The 21996-nt window shown below is 35.1% G+C and overlaps 1 protein-coding gene across 2 annotated transcripts in view; it reads left to right on the forward strand.

Moving 5' to 3' along the window:
* Positions 1 to 18801, forward strand: part of LOC131035230 (delta(14)-sterol reductase) — a 197726-nt gene extending 178925 nt beyond the window's left edge. For both annotated transcript variants that reach the window (XM_057966893.2, XM_057966892.2), the window contains 2 exons: positions 18217 to 18291; positions 18413 to 18801. In XM_057966893.2, the coding sequence (XP_057822876.1) occupies positions 18217 to 18291; positions 18413 to 18566 (229 nt within the window). In that variant the 3' untranslated portion in view covers positions 18567 to 18801. The remainder of the gene's footprint in view (positions 1 to 18216; positions 18292 to 18412) is intronic.
* Positions 18802 to 21996: the final 3195 nt, after the last annotated feature.

Here is a 21996-nt window from a genome sequence, read left to right on the forward strand (position 1 = left end):
CCTTGCAATAGTCTTCCAGCATGTATTTATGGTCCTTTCCTCCGTTCTACTAGAGGCTCCAAAAAGAATAGTATCATCAGCAAATTGCAAGTGGGTTGAGTGTTCAACTCCTGTAGCCACATTGACTCCCAGCCAGTGACCATCATGGTGAAGAGATTTAATCAGCCGACCTAAGGCTTCAGCCATAATTATAAACAAAAATGGCGACATAGGATCCCCTCGACGAATACCTCTTTTTGAAGGGAAGAAACCATGAGACGAACCGTTAATCAAAACTGAGAATTTGGGGGTTGATATACAATTCCTTACCCAAGTGATCCATTCATTGCAGAAGCCAAATTTCCTCAATACTTCTACAAGAAATTCCCTGTCCACCATATCATAGACTTTCATGATATCCAACTTTAATATCATACAAGAAGCTTTAGTTTTCCTTGCAGTGTGGGGGGTTTTGTGAGTAGTAATGATGCCTTCAACAATAGAGCGACTAGGGGCAAAGCCACTCTACTCATCTGAAATAATATATTTTAGAAAAGGTTTCAATCTATTAGCAATGATCTTTGTTACTATTTTGTATACTGAATTGCATAAAGAAATTGGTCTGAAATCACCCATTTGCTGAGGGTTCTTCTTTTTCGGTATTAAAGCTAGAAAGGTGTTATTGATGGCTCCCAGCATAGTCATTTTTTTTCTAGATTCTTCTACCGCTAGGTGCAAATCCTAGGCAATAATGTCCCAAAAATGCTGAAAGAAGGCCGTAGGAAAACCATAAGGGCCTGGAGTCTTCTCGGGATTCAACTGGAAGGTAACTTTCCTGACTTCTTCTAAGTCAATAGGTTTAAAGAGCTCTTTATTGTGTCTTTCAGTGATTATAGAGGGGATTGAGTCTAGAATTCCGTTTCTTGCTTCCTGAACACTCTGGCAATTGCCACTCATCAAAGATTCAAAATGTCTTACTGCTTCTTGGCCAATATCCTCATAAACTCTGGCAATACTGCCATCCGGTCTCACAACCTCCAAAATTCTGGTCCTGCTACGGTTGGCAATAGCCGATCTGTGGAAAAACTTGGTATTTCTATCCCCATCCTTGAGCCAAAGTTCCCTAGATTTCTGCCTCCAGTGAATTTCCTCACGCCGAAGAATTTCATTTAGTTCAGACTTGAGAGAGTTCCCCCTTCTGAAAAGTTCATCATTCATGCCTAAATTTATAACAGAATTGGTTAAAACCTCCAGCTCTGCCGTAATCCTAAGTTTCTCCTTATGGATGTTTTGCAACTGACTCAAATTCCACTCTTTGATTTTGATCTTAATATACTTGAGCTTCTTATTTAGCTTGAACAGCCTCGAGTTGTTTCCGAGAGCCGGCTCATTCCACCATGTTGCTATCAAAACATGTAGGTCTGGCACTCTGAGCCACATAAATTCAAACCGGAAAGGACTGCCACCCTCAGATTGTCCTAAAGACACATTTAGGCAAATAGGGAAATGATCTGATCCTACAAGGGGTAGAATAGATGATTCAAGAATAAGATTTTGTGCTAGCCAATCAACGGCAACCAAAAACCGGTCTAGACGTTCTGCAATTTCAGTGAAACCGGTATGCCTATTTGTCCATGTAAAGGTCCCATTCTTTGGGACAATATCCAATAACTGATTCTTATCAACAAATTCTTGTAAATCTTTCTCAGCCATACCAATCCTCTGAATACCACCCTTCTTTTCATTACCTGCCAAGATAGCATTAAAGTCGCCAGCAAACACATAGGTGCCCAAAGCAATATTTTGGAATCTATCTGACAGGAGTGCCCAAAGTTCACGTTTGTCATTGGCAGAAGAAGGTCTGTAGACATTAAAAAGGTTGAAGCTCTCATTTTTGCATAAACTAGTGACCAAACAATGCTGCCAATATTTATCTTCACCAAGGAGAGTGACATGAACATTCAGAGGGTTCCAGATTATTCCCATGCCACCTGAGGCCCCCTCAGATTGCCTCAATAGACCTTTCCATTGTTTCCATGCTTTCATTTTTATTATAATCTCAGACTGACTCCATTTAGTCTCCTACAATACCCAAATATCTCCCTTAGTCTCATCAATCTGGCGCTTAATTGAGCGCCATTTGTCAGGGGCATTGAGGCCCCTGACATTTCAGGATAGTAGTCTCATGGTTCCTGGAGAAGGGGGTTCCCCTTCCCTAAATTAAGTTTGGACTGCCCACTAGCTGCGCTTGCGATTTTCAGCATTGTTTTCCTTGATTTGCGCCCCCTTTTGCCCTTTGGATTGAAGATTGGTGCAATAATATGTGATGCAGACTTACCAAAACCTTTTGCTGTATTATCCAATATCAGGCTAGCAACCAGTTCAAGATCTTCTTCCCATTCCGAGGCTGAGGAATCAATTTCTCCTTCTTCCAAGTCAATGGTGGGGCCTTTCTTGCCCAAATCACTAGAGGCGATTGGATCAGCTGGCAAAGGGGAAATAATCTTATCCTTTGTCACACTAAAATCACCGGCCTTATTGGGTACTGAGGAAAGAGAAGTTGCAAGCTTTGTTGCAATATCCTTTTGAAGGGATTTAGCTTCATCCAAGAGATTTAGAAGAGCTTGAGTACTCTCATTGTTGTCAGTAAGGATTTGTTGATGACTAGTCACAACAAGAGGAGATTTAACAATAGGGTTATTCTTTTTCCCCACCTTCATACTGGCAGCCGAGGATTGTTCTACATCATTTGTTTCCCTTTTTTCTGTATTTTCCTTATATAACTTCATGTAAGTCGACTTAGTTTGCACACAAGCTTAACTTTTAAGGATGGAGGCTAAAACTTCGCAATCAAGACCTATGTGCTCCCTTGAGAAGCTTTTGGGGCAAAGGTGCTACTGATCTTCTCTGTCAATCCTTTGAATCCAAACCTTACCGGCACCAATAATTTTGACCTTGGAAGGATACAATTATTCCTATACAATTTATATAAAACATTTGAAACAATTTATTTCAATTTTGATAATTTCAAATATATATCCCAACTCATTATCATTAAAAAAGTTCATTTACTCTTGTTGTACAATTTACATATAAAATATACATCTAAATCAAGATTTTATTTAACAATTTCCATATATCCACTTTATTACAATTTTATCTATTATTATGATTTGATTGTACATCCTAAGCTAATTTATATATGTGTATGATTAAGAGGCGAGTGATGAAGAGAAGAGTGATCATCATGACTCATCTTCATCAGTTGGAGGAGCCCAATAGCGAGGTAGTCCCAAATGCATATGCCTAATGTTTTCATCACTAGTCCAAACTATATATGACACTCTATACATAGATTGCACATATTTATGCTGCCTCATCGCCAGTGTCTTTTTGTGGCCTAGGGTTTTCCCACCTAACAAATACAATGCTATTTGGATGGGGATACCCAAATGCTCCCATTCATGACGTGTAGTTTGATGGTTTGTATGGTATGAATGGGTTTGATGTATGCTGCAACTGGGCTCCAAGTTGTGAATTGTTTGTGGTGTTTTTGCATGCCGTAGTGCGTTTTTCTTGTGTCATAAATGACTCCTCTGTGGCGGTCAAGAAATGTCTGAAAATGGCTAATATTTTTAAGGTTTTGAAAACTTCAATTTTTTTTTTTTGGTTTTTAGTAGCAATGTCGATTTCCTATGATTTTATGTGGTTTTTCCATGTTAAACTTGCCGTGATTTAGTGCAAAATTTGTCCATGAGTTTTTTAGCGAGTGACTTGTGACCTAATCACACATCACCCCATTCAAAATTGGGATCTCCCTACTTTTTAGGCCCTCTCAGTCTTTTGGTTTTGGTTTTCATTTCTTTTCGTGGCAGTCTCATCAGTCCTCTGAGTTTGCAAGTGTTTGGGGGTCAGTTTGATCAAGTTTACAGCTTGTTTGAGCAAATTTGGCTAAGTCTGGGGTTTGTTTTGTCCGTTTCAGGGTTTCCTCCTTCAAACCTTTCTTTTAGGGCTTTTGAAAAACTGAACGTTGCATTGGAATCAGGACCCTTTAAGGAACCTCCCAGTGAAATTTAAGTGAATTCTGAGCAACTTTCTATTTTTAGAAAGTTCCTATTTTTTAGGGATTTCACTGCCTCCTGGATTGTCTTTGTTTTACCAAAAATCAAACTTACTATTTTTTAGTAAGTTTCTATTTTTAATAAGTGTCTCTGCATCCTGTTTTGCCTAACTCTGACATGATGAAATACTTTCTATTTTTGGAAAAGCCTATTTGTGGTAGGCTCCTCGCAAACAGATACTGGAGATTGAACATGCCTGAAGATTTGTCTAAATCCGGAAAGTCAAAAGGCAAGAAAAATTGATCAAAAATGGCTAAAAGTGAGCATCCATTCCAGAAGTGGAAAGCATGAAAACGTTCCAAGTCTAACAAAAAATCACTTCAATTCCCCAAAATGGCTAAGTCAAGGAAAGGGTGCCAAATCCATGGTGCCTTGGAAAAGGTGATATTTGAAGAATTCCTTGACCTAATGGAATTAGCACCCAAGTCTTGACTATGGCGTTAAAATGACCAAGTCATGGAAAATCTTAAAGTTGCAAAATTCCTTCATCAAGTGAATTTAGCGCCCAAGTGGGGTAGTAGGGCGCCAAAGTGGGTTGCTCATGGAAAGTTGACCAAATGCCAAATTACTTGGCATAAGTGAAATAGCGCCCAAGTCTTGGACAAGGCGCCAAAATCGATAAGGCATGGAAAATCCAAGAGAAATGGAATTCCTTTAGCATATCAAAATGGCGCCCATGTCCCAAGGAGGGCACCAAATTGAGGTGGTTAAGGAAAAGTGCAGAACATCAAATTTCCTCCTCTACATGGAACTAGCGCCCATGCATAGAGAAGAGCGCTAAAATGACTAAGGCATGGAAAACTTCAAAATTATAAATTTCCTTCACCAAGGAGAAATAGCGCCCAATTCAAGTCAAAAGCGCCTAAGTGGGAGTATCAAGGGAAATTCAAAAATTCAAGAATTCCTCCATGCAGTGAAAATGGTGCCCTAAGTAGATTGAGGGCGCCAAAATCAAGGGCCCATGGAAAAGTAAAAAATGTTAAAATTCCTCCTCCATGGCATTCTAGCGCCCAAGATGGCTGAAGGGCGCTAAAATGGAGAGGTCGAGGAAAATGTGTAAAAACCAAAATTCCCCCTACATAGCAATTCAGTGCCCAGTTTGGCGTCAGGGCGTCAAAATCAAGATGTCAAGGAAAAACATTTGAAATGTTGAAAATTCCTCCAAGGTATGGATTCCATGCCCAAGTCAAAGATTGAAGAAATTTTCCAAGGCAAAGAGGAAATTGAGGGTTAAAGATGAACTGAACAAAAAAAAGTTTAGAATTCCAATTTTTTTTTATATTTGGATTCGTTAGAGATTCTTCTCGACCCTGGAACTCTAATTTTGGAAAGTTCCTAAAAAATAGATGTTGAAAAATCATTGAAAATCTCCGCCAGAGTAAGGAAAGTTCAAAAACTTCAAGAAAATTCTTCCTGAGTCAAAGTTTCTCTCTCCTGATTTTTTCTCTATCTTAGGGTTTTTTTCCACCAAGTGGATGGATAAGAAGAATCTTAGGTCAATCTTTCAAAAATCCATCCAAAATTCAAAAAATGGAATGTTGGCGAGTTGGTCACACAAGAAAGAATATTCCAAATTATGATGCACAACTCAAAGCATTAAAAGAAATTTCCATTTCGGAACTCAACTACAAGGGTGGGCCCCGTTTGCATGGCATCTTGGTGAGGAAACTATGACGCGTCATTAAAGCAACTACCTAGATTGACCTTTGCCAGTTTGTTGGTGTATTCTTGTGCTATTTTATGACTTGCATGGTCTCACTCTCTTCACTTAGATTAGATTTGCTTTCAAGTAATTAGATGAGTGGGATTGATGAGATTGCTTGTAGTGAAATCCGTGCTCATACCTTTTGTTAGCAGCTAATTGTTGTTAGCTTTGCAAGGTTAGTCTAAGCCTTTTACCTATGTAGACTTAACTTCGATCATCGGATGAATGTTGTTCGATTTGATGGTATTCCTTGGTGATATGAAAAACTATTGCACAACCTCTGAAGATTGCACCGCCTTTGTGTAGTTGTACTTTGTTGACGAAGCAAAGTGTGGTTTGATTTCGCTCAAATGATCCTTGTCTCTTTGTTCTTAGCTTTAGATTAAGTTAGCCTAGCTTTCTAAACCCTTTCCTATTTACTTTTTTCACATCTTAGACCCAAAAATCCTAAAATTGAGCCCTTTCATCTTTAAATCGTTCGCTAATTAAATCCCTTGAAATTGCAAAATTGTCTAATCTTCTTCGAGTGTACGTAAGGCCCTTTGGATTATCAGTATATCACATCAGCCAACTAAGTCATGTCCATTGCGAATAGGAACCTTGGAGTCGATTGTCTGATCTTCCTGTAATCTTAGCACACAATTGCATTTTGATCAATAGAGAGTATTCGTGAGCCTGCAAATAGCTTGCCAAGTTTTGTAAGCTTTGCTTACAAATTGATTTTTTGGACTCCATGTTTTGTGGATGCTCTGAATAATGCTTTGAAAGACATTGGCAAAATAGAATGGGTGAAGATTGTTGTGGCTGAATCTAGAGAAATGCAAATGTTTATATGCAACCATCAAACTTCACTTGCATTAGTTGGATCCCGTTCAAAGAAAGAATTCCTCAAACCAATTGAGACTAAATGTCCTAGTTATTTTATTTTATCAGAGAGGATGTTGGAGGTGTAGGACAGTGGTGGTTTGTTGAGAGGTGAAAAGGTGGGCTCCATCAAATACAAAAGGAAAGAAGGAGATATAGTGTGCTTAACGAGACTTGGTGGTGGAATATCAGCTAAGAAATTTTTACTTTATACGTTTCTAACTCAGTGCTTTTCTTTTTCTTTAAACTATTAGTATTACTAGTATTAAATTGTTAGTGTCTTACAATTTTTAAATGTTGTTTGTAGATATATTTGTCTATCATATCACTTGTTTTGGGGATGATAAGTATGCAGATACAACTCCCCTAGCCTTACAGAGACTTATGAGACTTTTGATAGCATGCTTGATCAAATGAAGCAAGCAATTCATGACTAGGATCCTCAATAACAATTCTATGAGTAGCATATCAAGCCTATTGTCACAAAGAGGTGGAACACAATGAACACCCCCCTTCATATGGCTGCCTATGCTCTTAATCCAAATTGGAATGCACCTAGACGTGGTTGAATGCTTCCTTTTGAGGATGATGGGGTAATGGAAGGGCTTATGGCAGCCCTTCGTAAGATGTATAGCACAAAAGGCAACCATACATCAACAGTAGTTGCTTCAATTTTACGATCTTCAAGGTCCTGCATTTAGCAAACCAGAGGCTAGGACAGATAGGGCCACTATTGCATGAAGAAAACCCATTGGATGGTGACAATTCCATGGGAAGGACACACCAGAGTTGAAACAACTTGCTATTTGTGTGTTCTCATAGATCACTAGTACCTTTGCTGCAGAGAGGAATTGTATAATGTTCCAGATTAAATTAATTTAATATTATAATAAATTTTGCAGCATGGGATAACATGTGGAATTAATTTCTCTTTCCAAACCCTTGGAATTAACTTATCCAAGTTAAATTGAAATTTAATCTTGCAAACAACATGAATCAGGCAGATTGGATAATAGGAAAGACTCTGAAATTCACCGGAACTTAAAGAAACTTCTTGAAAATGATATTAAATGATTATGTCAGATTTATTTCAAGAAAAATACATTGATTTTATGTCAAAAACAGCACATTACATCTGCTGCAAATCTGATACAAAATCTGGAAGCAAAAATGAAAGCAAACTCACTATAAACTTCACCAAACTTCAGGAATATCTCACCAAAATTCAAGACAACTTAATGACAAAAAATCATGAAAATATACAAAATAACATCAATCCGATGGCCTCAAGGCTGCCACAAACTTTTACAACACTCAGCACACTTAGAAACACTCTACAACTTCAAACTCTTGCCTACAACATGCAACCCAAAATAGTGAAAATTGTCAACATTGCCAAATCTTTCAGCACAGTAATATTCTCTAAATGAGATTATTCTATGGTATTCATTGACTCCCGTCCTCAGAAAACCTAGTAATCCTCTGACTCCCATCTTTAGATCACCTAGAAACTTTCAAACTCCGATTCTATAGTCTCCTTCTCCATTGGCCTACCAGCCATTGAAGAAACAAGCAAAAGGTTAGCAAAATTTGAAATCTAAATAATGAAACTTGGTCCCAAAACCAAGCATATATGCAACCAATTTTGAAACTCAAATTTGGTGCCAAAATTCTACTCCCAAGGAAAGAAAACTTTCCTTTTGCCAAGTGTTACTGTACTTCTACACCATTTCTTAACATTGCCAAAAAAACATAATTTCCAGAAAGACAAGTCATGTGAAGTTTCCCAAATCCCCACACCAAAAGGAGGGAAATTATTTAAATTGAAATATGTTCCGTATTTAAATAATATTAAAATCTCAGCCAAATCACCAAATTTTATTTTATTTTCAAATCTAGGATTTGCTATTTTGGGACTCATGACAAGTCCTCCCTTCCCAAAATTGCTTGTCCTCAAGCAATTGCAACAATGATGTTCCAAAGTCCTGATTCCCAAAATATCCAATCACTTCAAAATTCATGATAGATTGTGATCTTGTACCTTTGAGAAGTTGCATCTTCCTTTCAAGCATCCTGAAAATTTCTATAAAAGTATTTCTGTTCTCTGTAAAATTATGAAGATGATATTCAATATGAAATCTTATACTCCATATCACCTGAGGTTTAATATCATTCCTTTCATCTTTTCCAATCAATAACCTCCTCCCTTCAACTTTATTTCATAGTTGTGTATGTGCATTGTCACAAAGAGAACTGTACCCAAAGCTCTTGCAACCATTATCAAAGATATAAATCCAATTTATGCAACCTAAAGGATGGTTACAACAGAAATACATCCTTAATAAAAATGGTTGTCAATCTTAGAAACAAATATCTCCATTTTAGGATCATAAACTGCTGCAAATCTTGCCTCTGTTTGAAAAATGCTTGATGCAACTTTAGGATCAAATTTGGAACAATAATGTCACATGTCAAGAACAACAAATGTCATCACATAACAGCATGCGAAACGCCACCAAACTCTGGTTATTGTTATTGCAAACCACAAGCCATTCTGATTGTAATCTATGCACTTCCTGAGCCCTCCAACTAGCAGGTACTGATCACTTAATAATAAATTCAAAATGTTAGTAGAAAATAATTGTATTTCATCTTCTAGTAAATCAAGTGACTTACAGATGTGCTTGAAAGGTTCCATCTTGAAACACTTCCAAAACAAACTCTCCTTGCGTGACTGATAGTATCTAAGTTGTCTAGCTAGAAGTGCACTGTCATTAGGCAAGTTGTACCTGAAACTTCTAATACATTTGGTAATGATATGAATCTTATTTTTGCTGTTATTAGGACTGTCATGAAAGCCATTACATCTTCTACCACAACAAATACATCTTTTGGAAAAACTCTTCCATTCACATCCACACTATTGAGGTACATATTATGAAAATGCTTAACAAAAGATTTAAACGTTATCTCCACCTGTCATCTGCCAATATAACTTGAATTGCCCATCTTTGTGGCCCCAAACTCCCATAGTACCAAACCTAATAGATTCTCCATTCAATGTAATCCATCACATGGCTATGATAAGCAAATTGAAGTTTGAATATTTCGAAAGAAATACTGATTTTAAGCTTCTTTTCATACCTTGCAAGGCTAAACTCTAAAACTCTAAACTTCATGTTGTCAAGTTTCTTGCTTTCTAATCTTTGCAATGAAAACCAAATAATTCTCTTTCATGTAGTACCACAATCTATAGTACATCCGTATGAGAAATCTAACACCCAATGTTCATTTAACCACATCAGCATTGCAGCTCCAAAATCCATGGTATAGAAGTCTTTATCAAAGCTTTGTTCTTTCCAAAGGATAAACAATATCCTTCCCTTGAGGATGCTATAAATTTGCGGTATCTTCTTCTTCATGAAAACTCCATTTCGAGGGAAAATCGATATCCAAAAAACTAAAGAACATTTAGTCACATAATATTGAAAACAAAAATGATATCAACTTTTCTTACCAAGACTTCGCTTCTAACTTCTCAAATTGGACACCTCCTTTTGACTGTCTCCTGAAATTTTGTCTTCAATAGTGATATCTGAATCCAATGAATGTTCTATGAGCTGTGCATATTGATCCGTCACAAAGTTGTTAGTATGCATTAAGGATTCTATGTGGTACCTATTGCAATGGATAGTAATTTCAATACTATCAATGATGCCTCTTTCTAACTTGATCTTCAAAACAACCCCTAGATCCCATATATAAGAAATCTTTGAGATTTGAAACAAGGATTGAGTCTTGCTCTTTTTGCCCCTTATTTTGTCACCCTTAATTTCATCCTCTCCTTGATAATAATTTTTTGGCGAAGGAATAGGAGGAGACAATAATTCTGAAATTTCTCAATCTTGAACATACCTTGAGCTGCAATCAACATGTTCATCCACCCTTGCAATAAGAGCTATTGTTGAGATAACCTCAACACTTTTATCTTTGGAATCAATATAGGCATTCTTCTTGACTTATTTTTCACAATCAACACGTTCCTCTAGTGTAACTTCTAAAGAGATATCCCCATAATCTTCTTGTAAATTCATTTCTTGGCTTTCGATTTCATTAATTTTGGGCTTATACATATAATCATTGGAAATCAAATTAAGATCTTCTATCAAGGGATTTTTTCCTTCAAATTTTGAGGTGCATTGTTTCGGTTATTCCTTGTTGATCTTCTTGGGGAAGTCTTGTGAATCAACCTTAAATTGTTTTTCTTGATCTCTGATTTTTGTAGCCTTATTCAACATATATTCTTCCTTCCATTTTCTCATGAAACATTCGTCAAATGGTGCTTTAAATCTGTCCTCTAAAAGATACACCTAAAAAATTATGATAACCATTGCTTCTTTAGGCAAATCTTTCTCCACGAGCTTTGCATATTTACAAAAACTGATGACTCCCTTTGAAATTATACATTTCATAAAATATCCATCAAACCATCTTGATATTTTGGAGACTAAAACATCATTTTCCAAACTCCTAAAAAAGGATTGGTAGAACCTATGTCACAAGATTCACCAACTTTCAAGCATAAAATTCAAATTTTGGCAAATATTAAACTTCTAAATAAAATTCATTAAAATTCGCTTGAGATTCATATAGAAACGACGGGTAATGTTTTTTATTGAAAGGTATTTTCAAATATCATTTTTAAGGGTTTTTAAAAAGCGTTTTTGAGGTTTTCGAGTTGCAGTGACTTTGAGCGAGGAAGGAAGACTGAGCCACCAATGACAGTAGAGCATTGTCAAGCTACATTTGTTGTGTGACACTCTTGTTTCTGTCGTGTGGCTCCTATTCTTCTTTGGTTGCCTTGTGAATGTATTCTAGTCCTTGCAAGTTTTGAGACCCTATCTCCAGCTAACTCTACAACCCTGTCGGCGACTTTTGGCACACATATATGCTACAGATTTTATTTTACGGCTTTTTCATTTTATAATTTCTTTTTAGTTTTTTTTTCAACTATAAAATGCTATAAGTATTTTAAATTTTCTCTAATATATAACTAAAATTACAAATGTTAAATAGTGTTTTATTTTCTTAACATTGTTATTAAAACATTTAACATTCATCTATTATTTGTTTTTTAGGTTTCTTTTCATTTATAAAATTAAATCTTGTATTTTAAATTTTTAATAATCTATGTTTATAATATAACAAATGTCAAATATTATTTATTCAAATTAAATTGCTCTTAAATTTTTTTATCATTTATTATAATTAAATTCAATGTTGTTTTATTTTACTTTATAGTTTTTATTTTTTAATATTAGCTGTGAATAAATTAAACTATCATATTTTAAAATATTTGATTTAAAATTTAAACTATTTATACTAGCTTGTCGGTTCGGATTCGGGTTCGAAGAACCGGTACGCCAGTACGGCAAAATTTTGAAAAGGGGTTTGGGTTCGTTTGGGTTCATTAGTACAAAAACATGTAAAAATTATATATATATATATATATATATATATATATATATATATTTATTTGTGCAGCCTGTAAGCATGAATTAAGATTAGCATGTCACATAGCATCATATAAACAACATAACAAACATAAACTTGTAATCATAGCATCATGACCATACCATAATAGCATCATATACATCAAGTTTAATATCAAAATGACAAAATATTCAAGTATCATTGTTTCAACTTTCAACAATATAAAGTTTAATCATCAAATGGATAAGCTAATTCATCATCCTCCTCCTCCTCATCATCATCATTGACATTGACATTAGATGAGCCAACACCACTTGCAATTGCACTATAAGTTTGCTCGCCCTCCAAGTCATCAAGTGTCAATGCAAGAAGCTGAGAAGCGGGAGCATCCAAATCAATATGCTCTGGCTCTATATCCCACATCTTCGTTTCCCCTTGTGTGTAGTCACGTTGTTTGTGTGAAAGAAGACGTAGGTTGGAATGCACATATACTAAATTCTCTGCTCTTTTTGATAGCAACCTATTGTGCTTTATTGAGTGGATGAAAGAGTATGTGCTCCTATTTCTTTCTGAAGCAGATGAACTAGCAACCTATGAAGACAAAGTAAACGATTAAAGTTATACATTAATAAAATTAAAAATAAAAATTACTAGCAACCTATGAAGACAAAGTAAACTATAAATAAACTTGTGATAATTTTAATTAATTAAACAAACTTGTGATAAAACTTTTACAGAGAGGGGTTGTAGGTGTTGGAAGCATGCACCATGGAAGTACCACCAGCTATGAGCATCCTTCTTGGATCTATGACGAAGTGCCTCAACACTTAGACCATTCCCATTTGCGAATTCTACGAACTCATTTGTAACAATATCTTGCAAATCATCATCAAGATATAGTCTAAGAAATGCTGCCTTCTACCCATCAGATACTTCTAGATCTCTCCATGGTGGAATCCTTCCTGGTTTATCAAGAAACTGATTGCTATAGTACTTTGGTGTCAATGCATAGGCAAGAAGATGCAAAGGAGTGGTCATCTTATTCCACCTTTCTACAATAATTGCTTTCACTTCTTTGAAGAATTGCTCCTTGGGGTCATTCTCTTTTGCATTTATAGTGAACTTTATTTTTTCAAGCATTGAGTCAATGCCATCATAAATCTCACCAATGCAAGGCCTATCCATGTCGGTATAGCGAATCATAATGGGCTCAGTGATACTTAGGAGATATGTAACAAGATCCCACCATTTCTCAATCAATATTCTCTCCCTAATTTTTTTTGCCCTCTCACTGCTACTCTGCTTCCATACAATCCAATTGTTGTTGATCACCATATTGCATAGTGCCACTCTAACTTTCACAAGTCGTCTTAAGACGATTGTGTTTGATGCAAAACGGGTCTCAACAACCTATAACACAAACTAATGCCAAAATGATTAAAAAATAAAGCCAAACTTTAAAGAAGAATGCACAATATAGCTTACACAATGATATTATGAACATTGAAATTTAAAAAATCATAAAATTAAATTACTATTTCACTTACCTTCAATAGCTCCAAATTCGAAAAGGATCTAAAAATCCCTTGAGACATGTGGTGGTTGGTGATGAACATTTGAATGTCCTCAGCCTCTGCATACACATCTCTGGTCCATTTTATTTTAGTCCCAATCCTTTGTAGCATAAGATTGAGTGAATGGACCGCACAAGGTGTCCAAAAGATGTGATCATAGCGTTCCTCAACCAACAAACCAGCAACTCTACAATTTCTTGCATTGTCCGTTATGACTTGGACAACATTGCGGGGTTCCACTGACTCAATGGCGGAGATGAGAATTTCTACAATAAATTGGCCATCTTTTACTTGGCCCTCACAATCCACAGCTTTCAAAAACATTGCCGCTTTAGGGGACACTGCTATGACATTGATCAAGGGACGATTTTTATCATCTTTCCACCCATCTGAAACAATTGTTACACCTGTCTCTGCCCATGAATCCCTTATGGGTTTCAATGCATCTTCAACCCTCTTCACCTCTTTGTCCAATAATGTTCCACGTACCTTCTCATAACCTGGGCCCTTATACCCTCTTGAAGCTTCATTAACACTTTTTATCATTTGCTTCCAATATGGGGAGCGAACTACATTGAAAGCCAACCCATTTGCACAAATGCACCTTTCTATATCTTGGTCAGCAATGTCTCTACTCTCATTTTGAAATGCGGTTTCTAAAGGCCCCTTCGTTCTTTTGTGCGTCAAGGGTGGTTCATTTTCAGGTTCATTTGTGGAAAAGAAGGGGTGGTCTTGTACTACAACATCGGGATGAGATGGGGCTTGCATTCCCCTTGTTTTCTTTGCAGAGGTTTGAGTCAATCTACGGGCTTCTCTCTCTTCTGCCTCCTCATGCTCCTTAAAATATTTCATCACTATCTCATTTGGTATAGGGTTACCATCTTTTCCAGGGCATTTTTTGATGCCTCTTCCTTTTATTCCACACAAATGGCCTACTATCCGATAATATGAACTATTATGTTCAATACCACATCCTTGGCATCTCCAACGGAATCCCCCACCTCCTGGAAGTGGGTTTAAAATGTCAACATACTTCCATAAGAGAGAATTCGGATCATTTCTTTGTTTTTGTAATTGTTTGTTCATTGCAGATAGAGGAAGAGGTAGATGCCATTCTAGTTCCTATAGAAAGAAATAACATAAACATAATCAAAAACAAAAAAAAAATAACGAAAAATAATTAATGTTTCATGTTTGAAAATTTGGGAAACAAAAATAGTTGGAAAAAAATGTTAAAAAATCTATCTCTTGTAGGCAATGGGAGCTTGCAAATGTATGGAAATGATGCTGCAGCACTTGTTGAAGCTTCAAAAATCAGTCTTCAACTCCTATTTGATCTTGGAAACCAAATTTTGTTCACCCTTTCTTCAACCTGCTCTCATAAAACTTGTTTGCAACACAAATGAGGTGAAATGAGTGAATATAATGTTTTAGAAGTCAATTTTAGGGTATAAGTTTCACTTTTTACATGGCGAATTAAAAAAAAAGTAAAATTTTGCATAAAAAAGTGCGTTTTGGCCCGCCTAGCCGTCCGGATTTGACCTAGGTCCGCCTGGGTTCGACCTGGTTCGATCTTGGTCCACTCGGGTCCGAACCAGGTCGAACCCCCTCTAGGAAATTCGAACCCTGGTCGAACCAAGGCCGGACCGGACCGGACCCGAACTAGGGACCCAGACCGTACTGGACCCGAACCAGGGACCCAGACCGTACTGGACCTCAACCAGGGGTGTCTAGGGGCGAACCCGGTAAGCTCGTATTTATATATAAAATTTAACAAATTTAGTGTATTTAGATTAAAGTTAACAAATACACAAAACTTTAACATATTTAAATTAAATTTAACAAATATACTATATCTAATATAATATTGTTTTATTTTAAAATTAACACGTTTAAATATTTAATTAAACTTTTTGAACTTATCAGTATTCTGATTTTTTATAAATTTATATTGTTTATTTTACTTATATAGTTTTTTATTTTATAATATTAACATTTAATAAATTAAACTATCATATTTAAAAAGAAAAATTATATAAAGCAAATTTAATGTTGATTTTTTTTCCAAAATTTTTCCCTTGCCAAACTTAATTCGAATTGCATAGTCGTCGAACTTGTATTCAAACCTTGTGACTTAGGGTAGAACCCTCCCATGATTTGCAACTGGGATCCTTGCAAGCTAGCAAGACCTTAGCTCTGATACCACTATAATGCCCCGCATTAAATTAATTTAATATTATATTAAATTTGCAACAAGGGATAACATGTGGAATTAATTTCTCTTTCCAAACCCTTGAAATTAACTAATCCAAGTTAAATTGAAATTTATTCTTGCAAACAATATGAATGAGACAAACTTCAAGAAACTTCTTGAAAATGATATCAAATGACTATCTCAGATTTATTTCAAGAAAAATACATTAATTTGCTATAAAAAATAGCACAATACTTCTGCTGTAAATCTGATACAAAATTTGGAAGGGAAAATGAAAGCTAACTCACTACAAACTTCACCAAACTTCAAGCTAACTTAATAAATGACAAAGTATCATGAAAATATACAAAATAACATCAATCCCACGGCCTCAAGGCTGCCACAAACTTTTTCAACACTCAGCACACCCAGAAACACTCTTCAACATCAAATCCTTGCCTGCAACCTACAACCCAAAAGAAACCAAGCATATATGCAACCAATTTCCAAACTGAAATTTGGTGCGAAAATCCCAATCCCATGAAAAGAAAACTTTCCTTTTGCCAAGTGTTACCATACTTCTACAACTTCCAAAGGAACTTGCCATTTCTCAAAATTGCAAAAAAAAACTATAATTTCCAAAAAAGCAAGTTATGTCAAGTTTCCCAAATCCCCACACCAAAATGAGGGAAATTAATTAGATTTAAATATATATGGTATTTAAATAATATTCAAATCTCAACCAAATCACTAAATTTTATTTTATTTTCAAATCTCTCAACTGCTCCTAATTTGCTAGTTTGGGATTGCAAATTACATTTTTTAGTAAATTGCTATTTTTAGAAAATTTTGAAAACGGGACATCACAAATTGTGCCACCTATGGCTTCATCTACTCGATCAAGAGGAACAGGATTACCTCAAAATGAGCAGAAAAACTAGTTGCAGTTCATAGTGAGTTGAGACTTCAAGATGGGCATACTACCAAGTATTGACAAACTCTAGCAAGATGTTGGGATGTTGATCCTGAAGATGTCAGGTAGATTGATGAGGAAGAGGTGCAACTGGGAATGATCGGGATTCCATTGAATGTTCCACTTTAGCCTAAAAGTGATAGTGACACAGATTGTTCTTTTTGATATGATAATCCGGATGAGGCACAAATTGTTGTGTTTTGAAGTTTGAGACTTTGAGTTTGAGTTTAATTTTATAATTTGAACAAAAAAATGCTTTGATACTATTGTCATGAGTCTCATGATTAATTTTATTGCTGTTTATACTGCTATTATACTACTTTATTGAAGTTTGTACTGCTGTTATGCTAGTACTGCCATGATACATTCACATATTGATATTGTTGATTGTCCCCCTGCCATCCTTAGAAAATGGCCCTCAGATTATCGTCCCCAAAACATGTCATCCCCCCATCCTTGTCCCCGAAACACCATGGAACATAGGATTTTATGAATATATGCATAAATCCTTTGTATTAGATGCTCGTTAGTTTATAAAGTTTATCCACTGCTTTCAAAACTTCTGCTTGTATTTTTCTGTCACTCATTTAAAATGAACTGTGTTAATATGCTTTGTTCTCGGTGCCTTTGTGCATTCCCCAAAGGTTTTAAACACTCACTAATTTGCCTACATCATTGTTTTGAAATTCAAAGTACCTTAATGTGGCTGAATATCATATTTGTCTCGTTTGTGCATTAAGTATAACTTGAGATTTGCAGGGTCAAAATATTGCAGCTTGCATGGTTTTACTGGACACAATTTTTTGTACAATGCAAGATATTTAATGATGATCACAATTCAGTGTGTAATTCACAAGCTAAGCCAAGAATTCCCACCATGAACAACGAACCCAACTGCTCTCATATCATTTGACGTGAAACAAAAATTATCACACTAGTTAGGTAGAGTAGATGTTATTGTTTATTAATGAGATACTAAGATATATGATGGCATGGTGATCATAATGAGCATCCAATAGGATATCAATAGAGGACCTGAGCAATTATGTATTTTCACATTGCAAAATATCTCTAGAGAAGTCTTTTTATCATGCTGGTCATGTGTTAGGAACTTAGGATCACTTTAAGCAGTTTCTTCATTTTTGGTTCTCTGTAACCAGTCAAATCCCTTGTAAATATCCAATCCTTAGTCATTATACATGTCAAGGGAATTTATAATTTATTCTTTTATGTGGCTACAATTTTCCCTTATTGAGAACTTCCTGATCTAACTGTAAGAATTGCTGAGTTGAAATGTTACTGTTTTCTTGCAGGGGCATAGCTAGACACTGCAACTATCTTGGGGATCTACTTCTAGCTTTCTCATTTAGTTTGCCCTGTGGTGCAACGTATGCATTTCTGGCACTTGCTTTCCACTATAAATAGCAAATTGATACCATACTTACTTTTCACTAATTGAGGTTTCTTTGGTTTTCTCATGAAAATATTGTCCATCTTTGCACATTGCAGCTCTCTGGTTCCTTATTTTTACCCTGTTTACCTACTAATCCTACTTATCTGGAGGGAACGAAGAGATGAGGCCAGATGTCATGAAAAGTACAGGGAAGATTGGGTAACATACTGTAAAGTTGTACCATGGAGAATATTACCATACGTTTACTAGTTTAGTTCAGTTTTTTTGTTTGTTGTTGAATTCAACATGTGTTTCATTCAATTATAATGCTTATGATCCTTCTTGGAAGCCCTCGAAGCTTGGAGATCACGTTGAAATATTTTCAATTTTGTTATGTTGGAAAATCATAGAAGCATTACTTAAGCTATTACGGTGTTTCTCCAAATGTACATGAAAGGCTAAGTGCTAGTTGCAAATGGAAAATAAATAAGAAATTTGATCAACATTATAAGTGAAAAAAGTCCTTCCAATAATTTGTTGCTCTTTGCATTCTCTCTCTTTTCAACTTTTACAACACTTTAATAAATATATTAAATAAGGAATTTTGCTTAAATATTCATTTTTTACTAATTTGTAAAACGTTTGTATTAGCATCCACCTCTTCTTTGGTACTAAGATGGCTCTTAGAGGTAGGTGCTTGTGTGCTTTGTGGTTCTCCTTTTCTTGTGACTATTGTAACAATTTAATCCCAAATTAAGACCAATCTTTGTTGTTTTATTTTTCCCTTTTTCTTGATCAATTCCATCCATACCCACATGGAAGTTAAGCAGATGCCCACATTGACTTATTATTACAATAGTTCTATATCTACCCGCATTTAGATTTGTATTTTTTTAAAGATTCTGGACGTTCCATGCCATCGCATAAGTATGAAATGGATTATTTGTGCATGGATGTGAATAAAGCAACAAAAGGAATAAGGTTAATGGTAATCATTCTGATGTTTGTGAATATGGTCTCTAATTTATCGTGCCTATTACAAAGTTTAGAAAAAATAAAAATTGGATGAATAGTTGCCACCTCAATGTGACATGATCAAGAAATGATGTATTGTAACACATGTATATGGAATTGAAAACAAAATTGAATGTAATATTTATTTTTAGACTGGTGAGATTTTTCCGAATTCAACATAGAGTCAAATCAGTCTCTTGTTACTGTATATTTCCAATGAATTTGTAAGGTATTATCAATGTGGCATTTGACTGTAGATTAATTAATTGAAATTGAAAACAATGTCATATTCTGAATTTCAAGTGAATGCTGGATAGACAATACAGTCAATGGGTATATCCACTGGCTAACTGTCATTGGGGGCAGTCAATGCAAATAAATGTCTTTGGGACAGTCAATGTGGCCAGTGTCTATGTAGCCGACACAATGCACCTTTAAATGTTATTCACTAATTTGCAAAAAATGGAAAGCAAAAATGTGAATGGTTCAATTGAGAACTAGTTCACACCAACTGAGATGTAAAATCGAAAGATGGATGATACTTAAAGAAGAATGGACAGATAGAAAATGTTGTTATTGCACCCAAGATGTGGTGGAAACAGAATGGCATTACATTATGGAGTGTTCAGCTTACAAGGATATTTAGAGCAATTACATTGACATTAAATGCGAGCACCTTGGCTAACCTGTTTGAGGGAGAAAGGATAACAAAAATTGTTGACTTCTTGATCAAGATACATAATAGAAGATCCAGTAACAAAAAGAATTTAGGTAGACATGGATTGTTGGTCTCTTCTACGTGATCCCTTTTTGCTTATCCTATTTATTGGTTATCCGTGGGTATCATAGACTGTTCAGTCTTCTGGATGTCATTAATAACATTTATTTATTAATTCATAATTAATTTAATTGCTTATCCTATTTGTTGGTTATCCGTGGGTATCATAGACTGTTCAGTCTTCTGGATGTCATTAATAACATTTATTTATTAATTCATAATTAATTTAAAAATTACAAGACATTTTTGTTTTATGATTTTCAATTTATATGATAAATAACAGAAAACTGTCCAATCATATATGTTTTAAGGGTGAATCATTCCTAGTACATGTGTACTTCAAGTTCAAAGCATGTGATAAGCTCATGCAACAATTTAAGCCACTCAAACGCTACGTACAATATTCCCCTATGCAATTTCACACTTTCACGTGAAACTCTACAGACTTTAAAAAAATAAAAATAAATGGTATACTGGTGCTCGTTTTGACCATAAGTATTAATACATTAAAATTAGAAACCGATATGCTGGATAGACAGACAATACGGTGGATCTGCACCAGGAGGTGTATGTGCCTTTCAATTCTATAAACCTTTTTCCGAAATGATTTGACTGTGTACCTTTTTTTACAAATGATTGGAATTTCGAAGGAGATTTGGTAGATCTTTTCCTATCTTATTTTCGTATATGACCTGCCACGTACCATAACGAATTTCCCCGTATGTTTTGTCGCAATGAAAGGTTAATCAGAAAGCACACATTACAATGAACAATTATTTGATGTTTTTGTTCACGAGGGGGCAGTGGCAATTTAAAATGAATGCAATTTTAAACCAGTTTCATATTTGTCTCTTTTTTTTCTTAATAGTTTCATAGTATTATTAACACTCTAAGGTATCATTGGCATTATTGCTTTCAAAATTACCATTCTAGTAGTCTTTGTAATTTTCTCTTTCATTTGGGATTTATTATGATTTGGTTAGTTTTAATCTATAAGTAGAATCAGGTTAATCAATAGTTGGCATAATAGTTTTTAGGTATCTGTTTTATTTCTTGTTTCTACACATTTATTTATTTTTCATACAAGTTTATATTCAAACCTGGTAAAATTCACTTAGGTCATCTCCAAACTTTTAAATATTAATTAAATTTGGGTCGACTTCTTTTCCTCAATTAAGTCATTATGTGTTGACCTAAAACATGAAATGTTGTACTTGCTATCTTTGGAGTTTTATCTAGCATTTGAATCCAATTTATTTAAATATTTAGGATTTTAGAATATATCCTTGCACACATCATTGAGCATCAAAGTATAACTAAATGTGACATTAGTGTTGCATCAACATTCTAGGGTATATTGCATGGCTCTTTGGGATCTTTGTTCCTCAATTAAAAAAAGATGATCTTTGCCCAACAAACCTTTGAATCTGTACAAGCATTTTTTATGTAGATTATATAGCACAAAGCAAGTATGTTTTTCGTCCTAAAAATTATGAAGGTTTAGATATATAACTAAAGATTACACCTACATAAAAGGGTTAGATTTGAAGTTGTCTAGATCAATCAAAGACATTAAATTTTCATAGTTCATGATGAATATTATGATATGCTTCTAGATTCGATTGTGTGTATTTTGTTTGCATCAACGTTTCGGATCACACTCCATGATCCATCATCAAGATGAGAGAGTTGTTGAGAGAAAATTTTACATAATGATATCCATCATATATACTTGTTCCAATGCTTATCATAATGATATCTCACATTTATTTGTCCCTATAGGATTCTAATCTAGCATTCATGTCTATTTGCATTCAACAAATGGTTGTAATTAATGCCAACATTAGGGATACTCTAGTTCCTATCATCTACAAGATTATAATGATCACATTTTATTCCATGAATTTT

Source organism: Cryptomeria japonica, chromosome 5 (genome assembly GCF_030272615.1).
Source record: "Cryptomeria japonica chromosome 5, Sugi_1.0, whole genome shotgun sequence".
Classification (NCBI taxonomy): Eukaryota; Viridiplantae; Streptophyta; class Pinopsida; order Cupressales; family Cupressaceae; genus Cryptomeria; species Cryptomeria japonica.